Below are 20,171 nucleotides of genomic sequence, written 5' to 3' on the forward strand. Positions count from 1 at the left end.
TTGGTTTTGGAAGCCTTTGGTGTCTCAATCGATTGAGAAGCTTCAGTGAATGTTTCCTAACTGGTGCTTTCTCTGAATTTTCTCTTGGATTGGAGAACTGCATGTGAGAATCTGTGTCTGAATTTGCCTTTTTGCCAAGGGGTGTGTTTATGGGATGTTACTATATTTGAACAATTAATTAGTAATAGGTACTGTATCTATTATTCAGTTAAGTTTTCCAGTAGTTAGGTTATTCTAAATTCCTCTTTCTTTTGTTTATATTTTAACTATAGTATTTAAATAAATTGTGTTTTACTTAACGTCGAGTAGTTTGACCAGTTATATCGCATCTGGAACACAGCACTTCACATCCACCTTTAAAATAAGAAAAAGTCAGGGTCCAGGCTATCTTCTTATAATATTTTGAAGGGATCTGGTCTGGTCCATAGCATTAACTCCCGTGGCATTACATGAGCAACTGCTTACCAACGTAAAAACGACCCACCTATTTCTGCTGTCTGCCTCCTATTAGCTAACCTATCAATGCTTTAATCATATAGATGTGTTAGCCCTAATACAGCATGCATCCTTCTCTTGTGTAGTAATATTTGATGTATCAAATATACTTTAGAAATCCAACCACACCACATCTACACTTTCACAAAAGCTGAGTACTGATGATGCTGAAGGACTGAAATAAAAACAGAAAATATTGGAAAAACTCAGAAGGTTTGGCAGCACCTGAGGAAAGAGAAACAGAATTTAAAAAACAGCATTTGAGTCCAATATAACCTCTTCATTAACAGGCTTTCCCTTTATTCACCTTGCATGTTACTTCCTCAACAAACTTGATTAAACATGACTTCTCTTCCACAAAACCATATTGGCTGTGACTGATGCACTGAGATTTTTGAAGTATCTATCATAATCTTCTTAATAATGAATTCTAGCAATTTCCAATATCAGATGTTAGACTAACTGGCCTATGGTTCCTGCTTTCTATCTCCGTCCTTTCTTGAATAAAAATGGCATTTTACCTAATTTCCAAACTGTTAGGGATTAAAGGAAAATGGTTAATTCATTCATGGGATGTTGGTATGGCTGGCTAGGCCAGTATGTATTGTCCATTGCTAATTGTCCAGAGAGCAGTTAAGAGTTAACCACATTGCTGCGGGTCTGTAGTCACATGTAGGCCAGACTGGGTAAGGATGGCAGATTTCCCTCACGAAAGGGCATTAGTGAACCAGATTTTTTAATGAAGATCAACAGTGGTTATGTGGTTGCCATTAAGTCAGCTTTTTGTATTGAATTAAAATTTCACTACATCCCAAGTGGTGTTTTAAACCCATGTTCCCAGAACATTAGCCTCACACTCTGGATTACTCATCTAGCTGCATTACCGCTACATCTATACCTTCACTTGGGAGAGTGCAATTCTGGCTACTTTTGCTGCACCCACTTGTTTTAAGATCCTCGGATGCAGGCCATCAGTTCCTGGACACTTGCCAGCATTGACATTTTCTCTGCATTCTTCCTGGGGTTGGTTAGATCAATTGGCTGGACAGCTGGCATGTGCTTTCAGGTGATGCTAACAGCATGGGTTGAATTCCTGCACTGGCTGAGGTTTCAATGAAGGACTCTCCTTCCCAACCTTTCTCCTTGCCTGCGGTGGGGGTGACCCTCAGGTTGAGCCACCATTTGTTATGTGTGTCTCTGTCTCTGTGATGTGACAGTGGGACCGTGGTGACTTTTATCCATTTTTAGTGCTGGTGATATTTTGAGTTCTTAACTCCTGTTTATCTGTTGATTTTTATGTATCTTTGGGAAATTTTCTTAATCTTACGCAACTCTTCTTCAACATGGGATCTTTTACATCGAGCCAAGTGGGAAGACTGGGCTCCTGACGTGGAGGTGCCGCTTTTGGACTGGAGTGGATGAAGTCAGAAGTACATGACACCAGCTTATAGTCCAAATAACCTGGCGTTGAGTGGCTTCTGACTTTGGGCTCCTGAAATAGTGAGTACCACTCGACACTGAAGTATCATCATTGGTAAAGTGCTCAAATCTGAGCAGTCTTGATCTCACATTTCCTTTACTGTAAGGGATGTTTTCACACCTCACTTTTTACATAATATTGTTTTTCATTCACTCATGGGATGTGGGTGCCACTGACTGAGCCAGCATTTATTGTCTATCCCTGGTTACCCTTGAGAAGGTGGTGGTGAGCTGCTATCTTGAAACGCTGCAGTCGACGTGTTGATCCACAATGCCCTTAGGGAGGGAATTCCAACAGTTTGACCCAGCAACAGTGAAGGAACAGCAAAATGTTTCCTGGTCAGGATGGTGGGTGGCTGGGAGAGGAACTTGCAGGTGGTAGTGCTGGTATCTGCTACACTTGTCTTTCGAGATTGAAGTGGTCGTCGGTTTGGAAGGTGCTGTCTCAGAATCTTTGGTGAATTTCTAGAGGGTGTCTTGAAGAGGGTGCACAATGTTGCTCTTGGTGTTGGTGATGGAAGGAGTGAACATTTGTGAACGTGGTACCAATCAAGCGGGCAAGCTTCTTGAGTGTTGTTGGGGCTACATTCATCCAGCCAGGTGTGGGGTATTCCATCATACTCCTGACACTGTTTTGTGGTTGGTGCACAGGCTTTGGCGAGTTAGGAGGTGAGTTACTGGCTGCAGTATAAGAAGGTTTAAGAGAAAGACTAGCTGGGGGTTGAATAATCTTGCACCATGGTGTCACATTGACATGCACTTCAGAGGCGTGGCTTGATATTATGATTGTAAAATAAACGAAAAATGTGCAAAACACTCAAGTACAAAGTGTTGAAGAGTTCGACAATAATAGGGAAAACGTGTGTGTCAGTTTAAACAGGATTCTCGATGAAAAGCATACAGGATCTCAGAGCAGTTCTCCTTACTGAATCTGAAATGTCGACAAGTTATAGCTGAGATTTATGAAATTCAGAGTCTTATTCCCGCCCCCTCTAAAGCTTTGTTGCTTTAAAAATGCTGGATCCGCTCCAGCCTTGATTCCCTCCACATTGTGGTCCAGATCGAAAAGCCTTTGATCTCCCTGTGTGTCTTCACTTCGCGTCTTTCTGCCTTCCCCTTACCCGGAAGTGAACCGGTACAGCCTCAGCTGGCACACGTGGAAATGACTGCGTTTCGGTTCGGCATTTTTCCAAATGTAGGCAAGGGGTTTGGGGGGGGAGGACAGAGAGAAGAAAGCGGCCGTCGAAAGATCAAAGGCACGGCCAGCTCCACCTCCTTTGCTTAAAAAGATCAGCCCAGTCTTTCACCCACTTCTCACGCAATGTGCAGCTCAGAAATCTGTGCAGCAGCAAGGAAAGGGAGTACTTATTTACACAGACCCAAACCCTGCTTCCCTCTCTCTCTCTGTGTGACATTATCAACAATGAGAAGAATCGTAGTTTTAATTTATCTTCCCCCCCCCCCCGCCTTCCACCACCTTTTATTACGCCCACTCTCCCAAAAAGGTATTTATGGGGAATTTTCCTTTCGGCAAGATGAAAGGGACCTTAGCAAAGGAAGTTTCCCACACCGAACTGAAAAGTTGTTTTTAAATCTCTCTCTCTCTCACTTGCTGGGGATTTGTCCCTGATGTTCGATGCTCCCTTAGTGCGCTCTGATGTCGGTCAGATCAAAGACTGTGCGCACTGCCTTTAAACCCAATTCCCTCTCCCTGATTCTGTCTATCCTGGTTTAAACCCTATTCCTGTACTTAGACCGTACCATAAGGGTGGGATTGGGACTTAGACTCACACAGCTCGTTTGATATCTTTTTTCTTAATTCTGCTTCACGATCGCCGTAGTTTAAATCGACACATAAAACGCCGGAGAGGGGCAGGAGAATGTCCTGTCAGTTATTGTTGATGCTGTGCGTCTCTGTGTTTTAAGTCTGACGGAGTCTCTGTCGGTCAGATCAGAGTGTTTGAGAGCCTCTACCCCTTGCACTCCGCTCACCTTCTTTGCCTCAATCCCACACACTCGATGTAACAGGTTGGCCGTCCCGAGTGTTGCGTTGGAGTAGCAACTTCCTGAGCTGATGGGGTTTGGCATTGATCAGAATCCCCTCTTCCCTTCCGCCACCCCCCCCCCCCACTTTCTTCAATAAAGCGCCAAACTATCACAGAAAAGGGTTGAACTGTTGAAATTCTAAGTAGAAATACCCCCAACTTCTTCCTAAATAGTCTCACACCGCAAGAGGACAGCAGTAGTTTGTAATTAAGCTTGTTGTTGTTTCAAAAATCGTATTTTCAGAGGCTCAGTTGTAGAAAACGTGACACACAGACGAAATGACGGAATCTATCAATGGCAATCGCGGCTCTCCGGCCCATCGTGCCTGTACTGGCTCTTTGAAAGTCATATTGCCCTGCACGTTAGACATATCCTTTCAAGTACACATCGCCTGTCTATTTTATCTGATGCGATGAAAGTGCATTTAACTAGGCATTCCATCGATAGGTTTGGATCTCTCGTGTAACCTTGAATGTGATGTGAATTAAGAAGGGCGAAGCATTCTTTCGGGAAACTGGACACCACAATTTTTTTGTGAAATAAAGAAACGATAGCATTTCCTCGTTTATTATTAAGCATGACATATTCAGGACGTCCTGAGAATGTTTACTTCCCATGTTGTGCCTGTCGTTTTCTTTATCTCGGATAGAAGTTGAAGAATTTCAAACATATTTATTTACACGGGGTTCAGGACAGCTGAGGCTTAGAATAAAATCGAGTATAAATAATAAACAGAGAGAGGTGTTGCACTTTTGTAGTCGGGACTGTTTAAATGTTGCTTTGAAATATTTCCCCGGCCTTAACATAACATTATTTTCCTGTCCGTATGTGTGTTGAAAACAGAATTTTTTTTTGCAAGGAGGCTGAAAGGCAATACTGTAGAGAACCCCCAACTGTACCTGCACTTGGTTGGACGTTATGTTTTGATCGAATGGGCAAGCGTCGTGGGGCGTTTATTCCAGGTCTTTTGTCAATTTTAAAACTGGAGGGAATTGGGGAGAGGGGGGCGAGGTGGGAAAGGGTTAAATCAGTTTGCTGATTTTAAAAAAAAATCCCTGGTGTACTTCTGGCAGTTTGATCTGCGTGGTTTTTCTTAAATCCGAAGATACATACGACTGGGTTAACTGACCCTGCGTAACTGCACGAACAGAAAGTGGGGGGTTTAAATTATTTTTGTGCATTGATTGGGTGGAGGGAGGATGGGAGAGTGCAGTTCTTGCTGTGTTCAAAATCCCTCTTCGGTCTTCGCCTGCAGAGGTTGCTCTGCATCTCATTAGGAGTTGCAAAAGGACATTTGTAAAGCTCTCCCTGTCGATCAGAGCTGTCAATCACTTCGGCGGCAAGGCTTTGATCTCTCCTAGTCTCCCTCCTTCCAGCCTGCTTTTTTTCTCTCTCTCTCTTTCCTCAGCTGCATTACTCTCTGCCGTCTCCAACTAGTCTTCATGGGCTCGCTTTAACTAGCTTCAGTCCCGAAAAAGCAGAAAGTAGGCGAGCAAACAGTTTGCTTTGAAACAGGCAGAGACCTCTTTCTGAAAAGTAACAATTTACTGTAACAGCAAAAAAAAAGGACTGGCTTTTTTTAAAGAAAAATTATCAGTTCCCCCCTTCAAGATTCTAGATCTTTGCCCCCCCCCCCATACACTGAAAAAGGAAAGGGGGAGGCATTATTAGATTCCGCTGAAACTTCAGATTTGCAGGGATGCCGCAGCTCAACAGCGGTGGCGACCCGGAGCTCGGAGCCAACGACGAGATGATTTCGTTCAAGGACGAAGGGGAGCAGGATGATAAAATCCTGGCGGAGATCAGCGCCACCGAGGAGAGGGATCTAGCCGACCTGAAGTCCTCACTGGTGAACGAGTCGGAGACTAACGCGGGCAGCGACAACAGCAGCAGCAATAGCGGCGGTAATAACCCGGCCGAACAGGAGGTAAACTTACACTGTTATCACACACACACACTCACAGTAATGTGTAACACACACACACTCACAGTAATGTGTAACACACACAGTAATGTGTAACACACACACTCACAGTAATGTGTAACACACACTCACGGTAATGTGTAACACACACACACACAGTAATGTGTAACACTCACACACACACAGTAATGTGTAACACACACACACTCACAGTAATGTGTAACACACACTCACAGTAATGTGTAACACACACACACACACAGTAATGTGTAACACACACAGTAATGTGTAACACACACGATGTGTAACACACACAGTAATGTGTAACACACACAGAGTAACGCACACACAGAGTAATGTGTAACACACAGTAATGTGTAACACACACACAGTGTAACACGCACACACAGAGTAATGTGTAACACACACACACAGTAATGTGTAACACACACACAATGTGTAACACACACATACATAGTAATGTGTAACACACAGTAATGTGTAACACACACACACTCACACAGTAATGTGTAACACATACACACACTCACACAGTAATGTGTAACACACACACATACAGCCGAGACACATACACACAACAGAGACACAAATATACACACACAGACACAGACAGAGATATACACACACAGCCAAGACAGCACTCACACAGACACACCCACATGCACACACAGACAGACATAGAGACACAGACACACCCACACACACACAGACAGACATAGAGACACACACACCCACAGAGCGAAACTGCGGACAGCCATCCCCTCTCCCTCCCCTTTTGCCCTCTCCCTCCCCTTTTGTTACACTTTGTGTATTTATAAAAATATACACACATATCCAAAAACTACTTGTCACTTACTTTCTAGGTAGGCAGACGGCCACAAGTTAGCGAGGAGCCCTTTCGGGACAAAGTGAGAACCAGCATCGAGGAGGGTGAGCAAAAGATTTTTCGTCTCTTCCGAGTCAACTTTTGCATTTCATTGATTCATGTGTGTGTGTAATTTCTGGTGTCATCCATTCTTAACCACCATCCCCTTCCCACAACTTCATCCCATCTCTCTGGGTCCTGTCTTGCCCCCACACCCCCTCCCCATAACACCATCCCCTTTCCTCATTTTCTTTTTCTTTCCCCCCTCCCCTTCAGTAGGGAAGAGACAGGATGCAGTGATCTTCAAGGGTCCGGCTTACTGCCCCTACCAACCAGGCTATGTCATGGTGCCTAACATGAACAACGACCCTTACCTGAACAACGGTTCCCTCTCACCTCCTGCCCCCAGAACGGTGAGTCACAAGGCTGCTTTAGTACTTGCATGTTGTTAAGTGATTATTTACAGGAATAAGTAAACACAGCCAGATATAAGTAAACACCAATGTACTAAATCCCTTCCTTCCCCTTAACTCCAATCTCCACTATAGCCCAGGTATTGCACAGGTATGATTCCAAGGGGTGTTTATTCTGGGACATTAAATCAACCCCTATTACTCCCTTCATTAAGATCTCCCTTAGTTAAGCATCATGTTGCCTCAGCTTTAAGAAACTACCAGACTTCAGTGGATACTTTTATTTTGGTTAAAGTTATTTACCAATGACTAAAAAAAACTATCTGTAATTCAGGGGAGAACATGACTTTTTTTTGGCATTGTTTGACCTTTCTTGTACCTCGGATTGTTTTGACTAGAAGCAGCTCCAGAAGCTTGTCTCTGCAGCAGATCAGAGATTTTTTTTCTCCCTTGAAGCTAACCCGCCTCAGAGTACGCATACAAACACAAGGCAGTTTGAAACCGCTAAGTTTAAATAGGCCAGAAAATGTGCACAACAGCAGGGTCCTGCTTTTAAAAAAAATGTTACTGAGAAGGTGCAGAATGGGGGCAGTTGTTTACTGTCTCTGTCTCTTCACCATCCCCCAGGGTGAGAAGGGGATCGTGGTTTGAGGGGGAGGGGCTGTTAGAGAAGTCTGTTGATTTAGGAGAACTGAGTCTCTGCTGTTTGTCATTGGGATCGTGCATGCTGATTGTCAGACTGTAGTTTGTGTGTGCCAGAAGGAATCATACACTTAAAAGTAGCAAAAGAAAAAAAGACCTGGAAATGTCTGTGGATTTAAGATTGTGTAATGAAATCAAGGGAGCTTACAAGAGTATTCTTTATAATAGAGTATTTGACTTCAGTGCTATATGAACACAAGTCTGGCAGTTGGTTACCTACATTGAGATACTGACTGAAAAGCCACAAATTCCAAAGCAAATTGGCTGCAAGGTTCGATCCCAGAGTCAATGTGGGTTGAACTCTCACTGCAGGTGCAATGCGTGATATGATGTTTAAACCTTGGAAAAAAAAATGATATTTTGGCTGTGGTTTATACCACAGTTGTGAAGGGATCTGTCTGAAACGCAAGTGTGGGCCTACAGGTTTTCTTGATGCCTGTCTTTGACATGTGTACAGTTAGGTGTTGAGGTCTTAATATAGCATTAACTTAATCATCCTTAATTCTGTTCTCCTTCAAACCGGATGGTTTCTAATTTTGAAGCCAGTCTATTTTCCAAGGGGTTTTCTGATTCTGCCCAGAGTGGTTTCTCAGCCCAGTGTCGGTTTTCACTTTGCTACCAACAAACCATGATATTGTCAGCTGGTGAGTCCTATGTCGGTCAGCTTTCCCACAGTGCACTGAGGTCTGTTTCACTAAGAGCACTTTCAGCTGTGGGACAATTGCATGTTTGTGATAGAGAGAAAAGCTACCAAGCAGCTCTGACTGTCAGGAAAGACAGCACAAGTGGAGACACTTCTCTCTAGAGCAGAGAAGGCAGGAGGGGTGAACTAATAAAGATCTCTAAAATGATGGAAGAATTTGATACAGCAGAGATAGAGAAGTAATTTCCACTGGTTGCGGTGAGTCTAAAATTACAGGCCATAATTTTGAAATGGTCACTAATAAGACAGTCAAAAATTCAGGAATAAATGCATCTCTACTCACAGTGGTTGTACACCATATGGTATAGACAATATAAATAGCAAAGATGCATTTAAAGAGAAGCTGGATAAAAAAGTGAAGGAGGACAGAATAGAATGTTTTGTTGGAATGTTATGTGAGGTGAAGTAGAGCAGGAAGAGGCACTTGTATGGAGTGTAAAGACCAGCAGAAACCTCTTGGCCTGAATGACCTGTTTGTGTTTTTTAAGTCTGTGTAACCCAATGTAATGTAATTAGGTGATTTCAGTTTAAATTGCATTGATTTAATATGGACTTCAATACAGTTGCAACATTGTGACCCATACCTATGTCCTATTGCCCTCACTCAATGTGAACTCTTAATTCATGGTAACTGTTATATGGCTGCAATGCTGCTTCAGGCAAACCAGGTAAAAAGCAACCAGGTCTGCTGCCCAAACTATAAATCGTGACATCAGGCATACACAGTTTTTCCTGTATTTGGAGGGTATTCAGGTGTAGAGCAGAGTGGAGTACTTTTTTTCTGCATTATTTGATGTGGATGTTTCTTTTACTCCAAATCCTTTTAAACCAAAAGTCAAATCTAACCCAAGTTCTGTCAGGCAAGTCGGAGTTTATCTCCTTTTGGAATTACACAACGTCTTTCCCTGATGAGCTTTCCCATTAGAATATGACATGTCCTTGATTCTCTGACGAGCTAATCCTGTATTGCACTCAAAAAACCAGAGCTTCAATCTGCATCTTAGTGTTGGCATTTTTTTCGGGCAAACCTTTATCGCAAAGAGTGTGTTGCAGTTGGGGGTGTATGTGTACGAAAGCATCCAGAGTAAAATGATGCCAAGCATTATGCAATTGTAATATGGATGGGTCTGCAGTTCATTTCTTACAGAATTTACACATTACACTGTGTTAACAAAGTAGAATCAATTCTGTTCTGTTATTTACATGCTACTGTGTCTTTGAACGAAGGCATGCCTTGGACGGTTTCAAATTACAGTCTAGGTAAGCGAGATGAATTACATGGAGGTTGGAGGTGTAACGATAAGGATAGGGTTGTTAGGCCAATAAGGAATTCAAATATGTTTTACACATTGGGATTTGGTTTGGTTCGGCCGCATGAGGTGCTAATACAAAAGGGTAGATAACTGTGAATGCTGGAAATCTGAGTTATAAACAGGAAATGCTGGAAATATTCACCAGATCAGGCAGTAAGGTGCTAGCCTGACCTTGCAGTGGACAAATTTATGCAGTTTTTTTTCCCTCAGTTCCGCTTGTCCGACACTCGCAACATTTGTAAATTTTGTTTCGATCCAAATTAGTCGTAAAGCTACGGGTTGTTTGGAAGGGAATTTGCTAAACTGGGTTTAATTATGGTCATCTTGAAGTTGACAGTTCCCACTGCCAGTGTGACAAATGTAATATTAATAGATTAGATCTTCCCTCTCACCTGGTTGGTAGAAAATGTAAAATCACCATTTGATTATTTGGCTGAAGCTAGTGGAAAATTGTACTAATATTGAAGAGAAAGGAAACGGAGCTTTGTGCTCCTAAGCGTTTGGAATAGGTATATGCAATTATTACCTGATGTAGCTTGGATAATCAATGTGGACAGTGAAGATGTGTGTGTCACCCTTATTAATGGAGGAGAAAGCTTCAAGCTTCTTGTAAACAATCTTTGACAGAACAAGAGTGCTTGAGCTGGATTTTTTTTTACAGTGTTGTGTAGGTGCTGAATAGTGAGCAGCAGATACAGTCAAAAATAAAGTCAGGCTCAGTGTTTTGCATGCCCAGAGACCTCACTGTGGTCTGCGGTAGGATTTATGCTGCAAGGTAAAAACATGTTGCAATTTCATGTAGTTTGTTCAAAGAATCTTGTGAATGAGCAAATGTTCAGTGGCCCCATGTGTTTTACTAATTCTGCTTTACACTGTTCACAAGAGCAAAAACCTGCAAATGGTTACTTTTGCCAGCAGCTTATGATTATCGTGTCCATATGTTGACGATCCTTCCCAACTTGTGCCAGATTCCACTTCTCCTGGCACCCCTCACTCACCTACTTTAGCTTCCAGTCTGGCAATGCATCAATTTAAAATTGGTGTTCTCGATTTCAGATCCCTCCAAGGCCTCACATAACTCTTCGGTAGGTTTTGTGACATTTCTCAGTGCCACCATCCTATGAAAACATTGTGGCTCTTGCTAAGTCTGACCCCTTGTCAGCCCACCGGCCCTAACTTCGTTATACCCATCATTGGTGTCTTTGCGTTGAGCCACCTAGACCTTAAGTTCCCCATTAGTTGCTTTCCCTCTTTATATCTCACTCCTCTGCCCAAGATGCAGGTTAAATACTACCTCCTTGACCCAGTGTTGGGTTCTGTGCCCTAATGTTCCCTTGTTTGGCTTAATGTCTATGTCTATCAAATGCCTTGGAATGTTTTATCAAGTTAAAAGCGCTGTATAACTGTATTGTAGCATTGTCATTTGCTGCTTGTTGTTTTCAGCGCTGTTGCCTGTTAGAGCCCCCTCTACTTCAACCACAGTTGTCTGGTGCCTGTTTAAACTTTAAATAGTCAATTTAAAGTTCTTGTTGCATTGTATACTGCAGCTGTTTGTTCTTTGATGGTAATCATAAAATTGACATCAGAGGGCCGACTTACCACACCACAACTTCTATGGTAAGCAGACTGTTAATCGTCAACCATTGGAGGTAACGACTGTTGAGAGAGACAGGTCTTTCTCACCACTAAGCTCACTTTTATCAGATAGTGAGTGAAACATACAGTTTAATTTTTTCTCACTGCCTGTGTGAACACATGTTCAAACCAGTCCTATTTCCACATTGGTGAGGTGAGAGATGACACTTGTGGAAGGTACAATACAGCCTGACTTTTGTATATGCAACGGTGTTTTCTCTGTTGTGAAATGTGGCAAATAAATTTTGTCCTGCTTGTTGTTTCGATAGACTGGTTGTCATTTTTTAACTTGTCAGGAGAGACTGCAGCCATTGTTTTATCTGAGAAATGATCTTTTCCCTTGGTCTAGACAGATGGTCTGAAATACCAAAACAGCATAAAAGATTAACACATACCACCTTGTGTTTTTTTGATGGAAATATGTTATGCTATATCATCTGATTTGCCTCGCAAAATTCAGAGTGATAGAATTGGGCATAGCCACCTCTGGACGAAGTAAGGGGAAGATCGTCCAGGGTCGCCAGTCAAGTTCACTGTCTACTGATTCACCCCCACCAACCTTCAGTGAAAAACACACCTGACAAGTTCAGTTGCTGAGGATATCTCGTGCAGTCGAATTGCTCAGCCAAGGCTAGTGATTGTTTCCAATTGAATGGTAGGCAAGCAAAAATAAGCATATTTCCAAAGGCTCAATTTACAATTTCTCCCAGATTGTGGAGACGCTGTATTCTGATTCACTTTATGGGAACGAGGCAATGAACATTGAATCAGTCAGAAGCACATCTGTACTCTGCTCTGCTTTCCTCAGTTCCCCTTCCCTTTGCCCTTTGTCGATGTGTTTCTGAAAGCGGTGAAGAAGTGTATTTTGTTCCTTGTTGCACAAATACTTTTTACTCCTGTGAACAGATAAGCAATATAAAACAAGCAGTTTTACTGAACTGAGGAAAATAATTGCCTTGTAAACAAAAAAATAATCTTCAAAACGATTTGAGTTGGGTAACTGCATCTTCCTTGGTGTAACCAGCGAAAGGGTTAAAGAATATCACATCTGCCCTGAAGTGAAATATTTATATTCTGAGATCAAAAGGAAAAGATGCAGCACGTTCCTGAATAAGTTTGGAAGATCCAAGAGCGTCAAATAAGTCTGAAACATAATTGTAAAATCAAATAGGATGTAATATTCATTATGGTGGTTTATTTACTTTGTTTAGATATTGGTAATCACAGTTTCTCCCAGAGCAAGTCGCATTTCTGATAGAGTTTTAGCAGATGATTCCGGGTTAAGTTACAGCAAGTCAATTTGGTGAAGAATACAGGGTTTTATTTTTAAACATATATTTATAAGAGTTTCAAAGTTGCACTTTGAATTAGAAGTATCTAAACACTCGTACGTTTCATATTGAATTACTGTAGAATTATTAATCCATTTATTTTCCAGCAGGCTAACACTTCTGCTAAAATAGGGAACAAAGTCATTTTCACGTTAAATGTTCGTAACCAAATATTGTGCAACATAATTTCTAGGTTTATGTTTTTAATCTCCTTACAATCGAATGCAATGGCATCATAAAGTGTTTAGTATGGTCGTGTACTATAATTGTAAATTACAATGGTTACCCTTAGTTATAACACAGTACTGTGTGTAGACAAGATTATTTTCTGCATTTTTTAAAATACAATCTTTATTCAATTAACTATCAACTGTGAAAGCTATGGTGATTTCTTGATGTTTATTTTTTTTCTTGCTGTTTGGCAATACAATATTCAGTAAAAGGAACCAAATGATCTATCATGCTAACCCATAAACGTGGGAGCTCTCTTTGCTTTTATGCAGCTTTCTCATTACATGAAACATATTATTGCAATATGTAATAAAATACTACAGTGCACTGAAAAAGTTAGTCAGCTAGCCAACTTGTTTTGTTGACTTGCCTTGCACGAAGGTGCTGCCTGTATTAGTCCTGACCTGACACCCCTGTCAGCCCGACCTTGCTCCCCCACTGTTAGAATTAACGACAGACGGAGCTTCAAAGGTTTGCTGTAATGACAGACCAAAACTTCAAAGAAGAAAATATAGCAGGGCAACCACTAATGAAGAGAGATCCCGCAGAACTATAATGCAAAGCATTAACTCTCTTATTTTCCAGTATGACTTTCTTGGTCCCCACTGAATATTCTTCAGATCATTACAGCCATTGAGTAAATATTAAATAAAAGCTTCTCCTGTGTCTTACTTCGTTTAATTTTATTGATGAGTAACAAATTTATTCAAATTGTGGGGAAAGTGAATCGACGCTGTGCATGTTGTGTGCATGAGTGTGCAATCTGTGCAAGGAGTGGAAATGGTTTGTACACTAAAATAAAAAAAAACTGTGGATCTAAAACAAAAACAGAAATTGCTAGAGAAACTCAGCATTTCTGGCAGCAACTGTGGGAAGAAAGCAGAGTTAATGTTTTAAGACCGGTGACTCTATTAGCCATCACTTTTTCCCAGCTGGGAGCAGTTCCAATGAAGAGTCAATGGGCTCAAAACGTTAACTCTGCTTTCCTTCCCACAGATGCTGCCAGACCTGCTGAGTTTCTCCAACAATTTCTACTTTTTGGTGGAAACAGTTTGTGTCTCTCTTTATGTTTCACCTGATAGATGTTATTGAGCATCTGAGAAGGCTAGGTTTATTATTAAGAAATTGTGTTGAACAAGAAACTGATGTAGCGCACCACACAGTCTGAAGTGTGTTGCAAAGCAGAATTGCAGCTAGAAGTTGAGATGTAGTTGTAAGATGCTTAAAAGGTGTTGCAAGTTTCCTGGTCTGTTGCAGTATCATAAGATGTTCGCATCCTGCAACACCATCTGTTTTATTCTTTATCATCTGTGGATTGAAGTTTGTCTATCAGCTTTTATTGTTCTTAGCATGTCTTTTTTTCTTGGCGCCATGAGGTTTTGGATAAGCAGGGGCAGTTTTCTCTCTTGATCAAGTGCATGGATATACTGTTGGGCTGTTAAATGAACTAAAGGGACAGTGAGCACCAATTCGCTGAGCTGTAAAATAACTAGTGTTATTTAAGTAATATACAGAGTTATAGAGTTGGACAGCACGGAAAAAGACCTTTCAGTCCAACTCGTCCACGCCAACCAGATTCCTAAATTAATTCAGTCCCATTTGTCAGTACTTGGCCCATTATCCCTCTGAACCCTTCCTATTCATATACCAATCCAGGTGCCTTTTAAAATGTTGCAATTGTACCAGCCTCCGCCACTTCCTCTGGCAGCTCATTCCATACACGCACCACCCTCTACGTGAAAACGTTGATCCTTGTGTCCCTTTTATATCTTTCCCCTCTCACCTTATACCTATGCCCTCCACGTTTGGATTCCCCTACCCTGGGAAAATGATTATGGCTATTCACCCTATCTATGCCCGTCCTCATTTTATAAACCTCTATAACGTCACCCCTCAGCCTCTGATGCTCCAGGAAAAAAACCCCAGCCTATTCAGTCTCTCCCTTTAACTCAAACCCTCCAACCCTGGCAACATCTTTGTAAATCTTTTCTGCACCCTTTCAAGTTGAACTTCACCTTTCCTGTAGCAGGTAGATCAGAACTGAATGCAGTCTTCCAAAAGTGGCCTCATCAATGTGCTGTACAGCCACAACATGACCTCCCAACTTCTACTCAATGCACTAACCTTTGGAGAGGTGATGGCCTAGTGCCATTAATGCTGGGCTGTTAATTCAGAGACTCAGATAATGTTCTGGGGACCTGATTTCAAATCCTGCCATGGCAGATGATGGGAATTTTAATTCAATAAAATATCTGGAATTAAGAATCTAATGAAAACTATTGTCAATTTTTGGAAAAATCCATCTGGTTCACTAATGTCCTTTAGTTTCTTCACCACCCTGTCTGCCTGTGACTCCACTTTAAAGGAACTATGAACCTGCACTCCAAGGTCTCTTTGTTTGGCAACATTCCCAAGACCCTACCATTAAGTGTATAAGTCCTGCCGTGATTTGCCTTAGCAAAATGCAGCACCTCACATTTATCTAAATTAAACTCCATCTGCCACTCCTTGGCCCATTGGCCCATCTGATCAAGGTTCTATTATACTTTGAGATAACCTCCTTCACTGTCCACTACACCACCAATTTTGGTGTCATCTGCAAACTTACTAACATACATCCTATATTCACATCCTAGGCACAAAGCCATATTGACTATTCCTGATCAGTCTTTGCCTTTCCAAATCCATATAAATCCTATCTCTCAGAATCCCCTCCAGCAACTTGCCCACCACCGATGTCAGGCTCACCGGTCTATAGTTCCCTGGCTTTTCCTTACCACCTTTCTTAAATAATAGCACCACTTTAGCCAACCTCCAGCCTTCCAGCACTTCACCTGTGGCTATTGATGATGCAAATATTTGAGCAAGGGGCCCAGCAACCACTTCCCAAAAAAATCTGGGAAGCACCTGAGCCGGTCCAGGGGATTTATCCACCTTTATGCATTTTAAGAGGTCCAGCACCTCCTCCTCTGTAATATGGACACTTTTCAAGATATCAGTATTTATTTCTCCACGTTCTCTTGCTGCCATATCCTTCTCCACAGTAAATACTGACGTGAAGTACGCATTTAGTGTCACACCTATGTCCTGCTTTTCCACACATAGATGGCCTTATTGATCTTTAAGGGGCCCTATTCTCTCCCGAGTTATTCTTTTGTCCTTGATGTATTTGTAGAATCTGTCTGGATTCTCCTTAACCATAATTGCCAAAGCTAACTCAAGTCCCCTTTGTGCCCTCTTGATTACCCCCTTGATTGCCCTTATACTCCTTAAGGGATTCACTCGATCCCAGCTGTCTATACCTGACATATGCCTCCTTCATTTTTTTTGATCAGAGCTTCAGTTTCTGTAGTCATCCAAAATTCCCTACAGCTACCAGCCTTGCCCTTCACACTAACAGAAACATACAGTTGTGTTACAGCAATACATTGCTCCTTAGTGCAAAAAGAACAATGGTGTTGCATTTATATTGCTCCTGTTTAATTATCACCTAATCTGGTCTTGGTAGTGTTGAGTGAACGATAACTTCTCTTCAAACAGTGACACAGGAGCATTATAAACCACCTGCTTTGGCACATCTTAGGTTAGTAATTGATCTGAAATGCGGTATCACTGACAATGCAGCAGTTATTCAGTGCTGCACTGAAGAGTTGACCTAGATTATGTGTTCATGGTTTAGTGTGGGTCTTGAACCTCCCACCTTCCATTTAGATGGGACTATCACAAAACAAAATCACAGCATTCCTCTTGCATTGAAACCAGAACCATGGTTTGATGGTCCAATGTTCTTCTCCATTCATTCTATCCTGTGTGTTGCATCTCTTAAGCTCAGCAGTTTTATCCCAGATGTTAGTTACGTAGCTGGTTTTAAAATTGCATTGTGTGGAATAAATGTAAATGACCAGTTTGTATTAGTGAATGTTGTTTAAGGTGGGTGTCGGGTGAACATCAAGCAATAAGTGTATTCAAGTGGGGGTCAACAGTGGTCCAAGGTAACGATGGAACCAAATTGACATCTTGTGGCAGAGTTGATAATGCAATAGCTGAGTTTTGTTTTACTAATTTCCTTAATGGAAATGAATGTTGCTGACAGGGCCAGCATTTGTTGCCCATCCCTTTTTGGTCTTCAACTGAGTTGCTTACTAGCCATTTTCAGTTAAGAGTCAGCCAAACAGCGATGGGTCTGGAGAGTCATGTAGGCTAGACCCAGGTAAAAATGCCAGATTTCTTTCTCCTAAATCGCCTAGTGGTATTATCGCTAGACTGTCAATCCAGTGACCCAGGTAATTTTCTAGGGGCCCAGGTTTGAATCTGGCCACAGCAGAAGGTGGAATTTGAAATCAGTAAAATTTTGAAATTAAGAAACTAATGATGGCCATGAATTGTCGATTGTCAGGGAAAAAACCCCATCTGATTCACTAATGTCTGTTAGGGAAGGAAACTGCCATCCTTACCTGGTCTGGTCATATGGCACCAGACCCATAACAATATGGTTGAATATGGTTGACTCTTAACTGCCCTCTGGGCAGTTGGGATGGGTAATAAATGCTGGCCTAGCCAGTGATGCCCTCATCCCGTGAATGAATAAAAAAAAACCAGATAGCTTTTTGTAACAGCTGATGATAGTTGCCATGGTCACCATTAATGAGACTAACTTTACATTCCAGACTTATCAACAAATTTAAATTCCTCCAGCTTCCCTGGACAAACCCAGAGCAATAGCCCAGGCCTTGTGCCTGCTAATCCTGTGAGATTACTGCCATGTTACAACCTCTCCTAGTTTCCTCATTCTCAATGGGATGGCTGTGTCATTGTGGACTGAAGTTCTTCTAAAATTGCTCCAAATAGCTCCGCAAGCCAATGGCGGAACAATAGGATGACCCTGGAAGGAAAGCATTTGGAAGTTTACTGATGTTCCAAATGACAGCTGCTCAGTTTCCGTTTGCTGAGTTGTTCTACCATCTTTGCTGGATGGAAGCGTGAGCCTTAGCTGTTGACGCGGTTTTGTAGGCCTTGTTATGGTTGGTATATCCACAAGGGGAGAGCACGTGAAGAATTGGAAAATGCTTCAGAGATTTCTGGCAATTTGGTTTTGGAGTCTTTTAAACATGATTATCCATTCCTATACATGCCAGAAAGCCCAGATACTCCAAATAAAACTGAACCACAAAATGGTGTTATTATGGTCTCCATAGAGAATTAAAACCTTCAGTTAAAAGCTGAAAGGATGGCACATCAAGATTTAATGTTTTAAGCTATTTACTGTAATAAGAAGACAAAAAGCCCTATTAACTAAACATTGTCTTTCTGGCAACTTGTACTTTAAATTACAGATATGAATATACCCCTCTTGTAATTAGCATGACTGAAAAACACGCTCATGGGTATACATTATACTGTTATTTAGTGGGCATTCAGTTCTGCTGGAACTGATCCAAAATGATTCTTCATTCTAAAGGATTTACATCTGTTCTTTTTCTCTCTGCCTGCTAACCTCTAACCCCTGGTGAGAGTGTGACTAGACATCTTCACTCCAGCACAAGCGAGATTAATCTTCCAGCTTTGTTTCAAATTCTCATAAATTTGGTCTTTTCATTTCAAGCTCATGCTTCCACCCAGATGCTAGCACAATGAAACTTTGCAACATTCGAACTCTCGCTGTCCCCTCTCTCTCCTGAGCCCTGGCACATTCTGTCTGTAAGATGCAGGCACCCTTTAGGAAAGCCCTATGACCCCATACCACAATGGCTTCACCTATGCCCTTCCTATCTCAAAGCCTTTCACCATGGCAGTGTGAATCATATGGGCCATGTATTTGCGTAGACATGCTCATGAAGTGTCGCTTAGATCTCAACTATTTTTCACCTTGGAATTAAATGGGCAGGACCTGCTCTGAATTTCAATATTGAAACAGAGAGGCTGTAAAGGGCCCAAGTGGAAAACGAGACGATGTTCCTCAGCTTCGTCGGAACACCCCAGTGAGATGTTGGCGTGGGTCGCAAGGTGGTATTGAATTAGAACAAAATTTACAACTTGAAATTCTCAACAACTTTCTGGGGCTTTTGAGACTCTCAGACTCTCCACAGTTTTATAGTCTTTTTCTGAAGAGGGGTCCTAACTCAAAACATCAACTTTCCTGCTCCTCTGATGCTGCCTGGCCTGCTGTGTTCCTCCAGCTCCACACTTTGTTACATCAGGCTTGCAGTCAGGCATCATTCAGGACGGGTCAGATGAACTCTTTTCTTTATTGTAAATGGAAATATGGTCGCAAATCAAATCTCATAACCTCATAATTGCATGAGTCCATTAAATTGACTGTAATGATATGCTCTGGTGTTTCTCAGCACAATGCAATTTCCCAAAGCCTTGCTTAAACTAGTCCATGACAAATCGCAGTGAATTGTTGAAGAGGGTTTTAGGAATCAGACTTAGCACTGTAAGGGGCCATTTGACCCATATTGCCTCTTCAAAAGAACAAACAAACAAGTCCCTTTGCACATCATTCTGTGGATCTTCACCCACCTAGTATTTATCTGCTGAACCACCTTCCACTGTTCTTTCAGATAGTGTGTACCAGAACATACCTTTCCAAGAAATGTAGACAACCCAAGCTTGCCTTGCCATTGTCTCAGTGTTATTTGCAATATTTTGAAGCATGGCGTTCATTCCACTTTACCATCTCAGTCATCGTATCAGGTCATTTCATTCTATTTTTATATATGTTGAAAACCCTGTCAGGATGCGGCATGCTCTTTGGCTTGTAGTGCCCCTGTCTAGGCCTTTACAGAAACTAGGTTGAGCTGTTTACCGTAACAATGATAACATACATTTGTATAGTGACTGCAATGTAGTGAAACATCCAAGGGTTGATTTTTACAGACAATTTGGCACTGAGCCATGTGTGGAGATACCAGGACGGTTAGCCACCCAACCTTATCAGCTGTGACAACAGGATAAATATTGTTAGAGACAACAAGGTGCAGGGCTGGATGAACACAGCAGGCCAAGCAGCA

At 41.8% G+C, this 20,171-nt stretch overlaps 1 protein-coding gene across 1 annotated transcript in view; it reads left to right on the forward strand.

Annotated features, from left to right (window-relative positions):
* Positions 1-5,254: 5,254 nt before the first annotated feature.
* lef1 (lymphoid enhancer-binding factor 1) overlaps positions 5,255-20,171 on the forward strand; it is a 153,619-nt gene continuing 138,702 nt past the window's right edge. Inside the window, exons 1-4 of the mRNA XM_048611041.1 lie at positions 5,255-5,947; positions 6,829-6,895; positions 7,107-7,243; positions 11,018-11,046. Coding sequence (XP_048466998.1) covers positions 5,720-5,947; positions 6,829-6,895; positions 7,107-7,243; positions 11,018-11,046 — 461 coding nt within the window. The 5' untranslated portion in view covers positions 5,255-5,719. The remainder of the gene's footprint in view (positions 5,948-6,828; positions 6,896-7,106; positions 7,244-11,017; positions 11,047-20,171) is intronic.

This window comes from Rhincodon typus, chromosome 1 (genome assembly GCF_021869965.1).
Source record: "Rhincodon typus isolate 14 chromosome 1, sRhiTyp1.1, whole genome shotgun sequence".
Taxonomy (NCBI): domain Eukaryota; kingdom Metazoa; phylum Chordata; class Chondrichthyes; order Orectolobiformes; family Rhincodontidae; genus Rhincodon; species Rhincodon typus.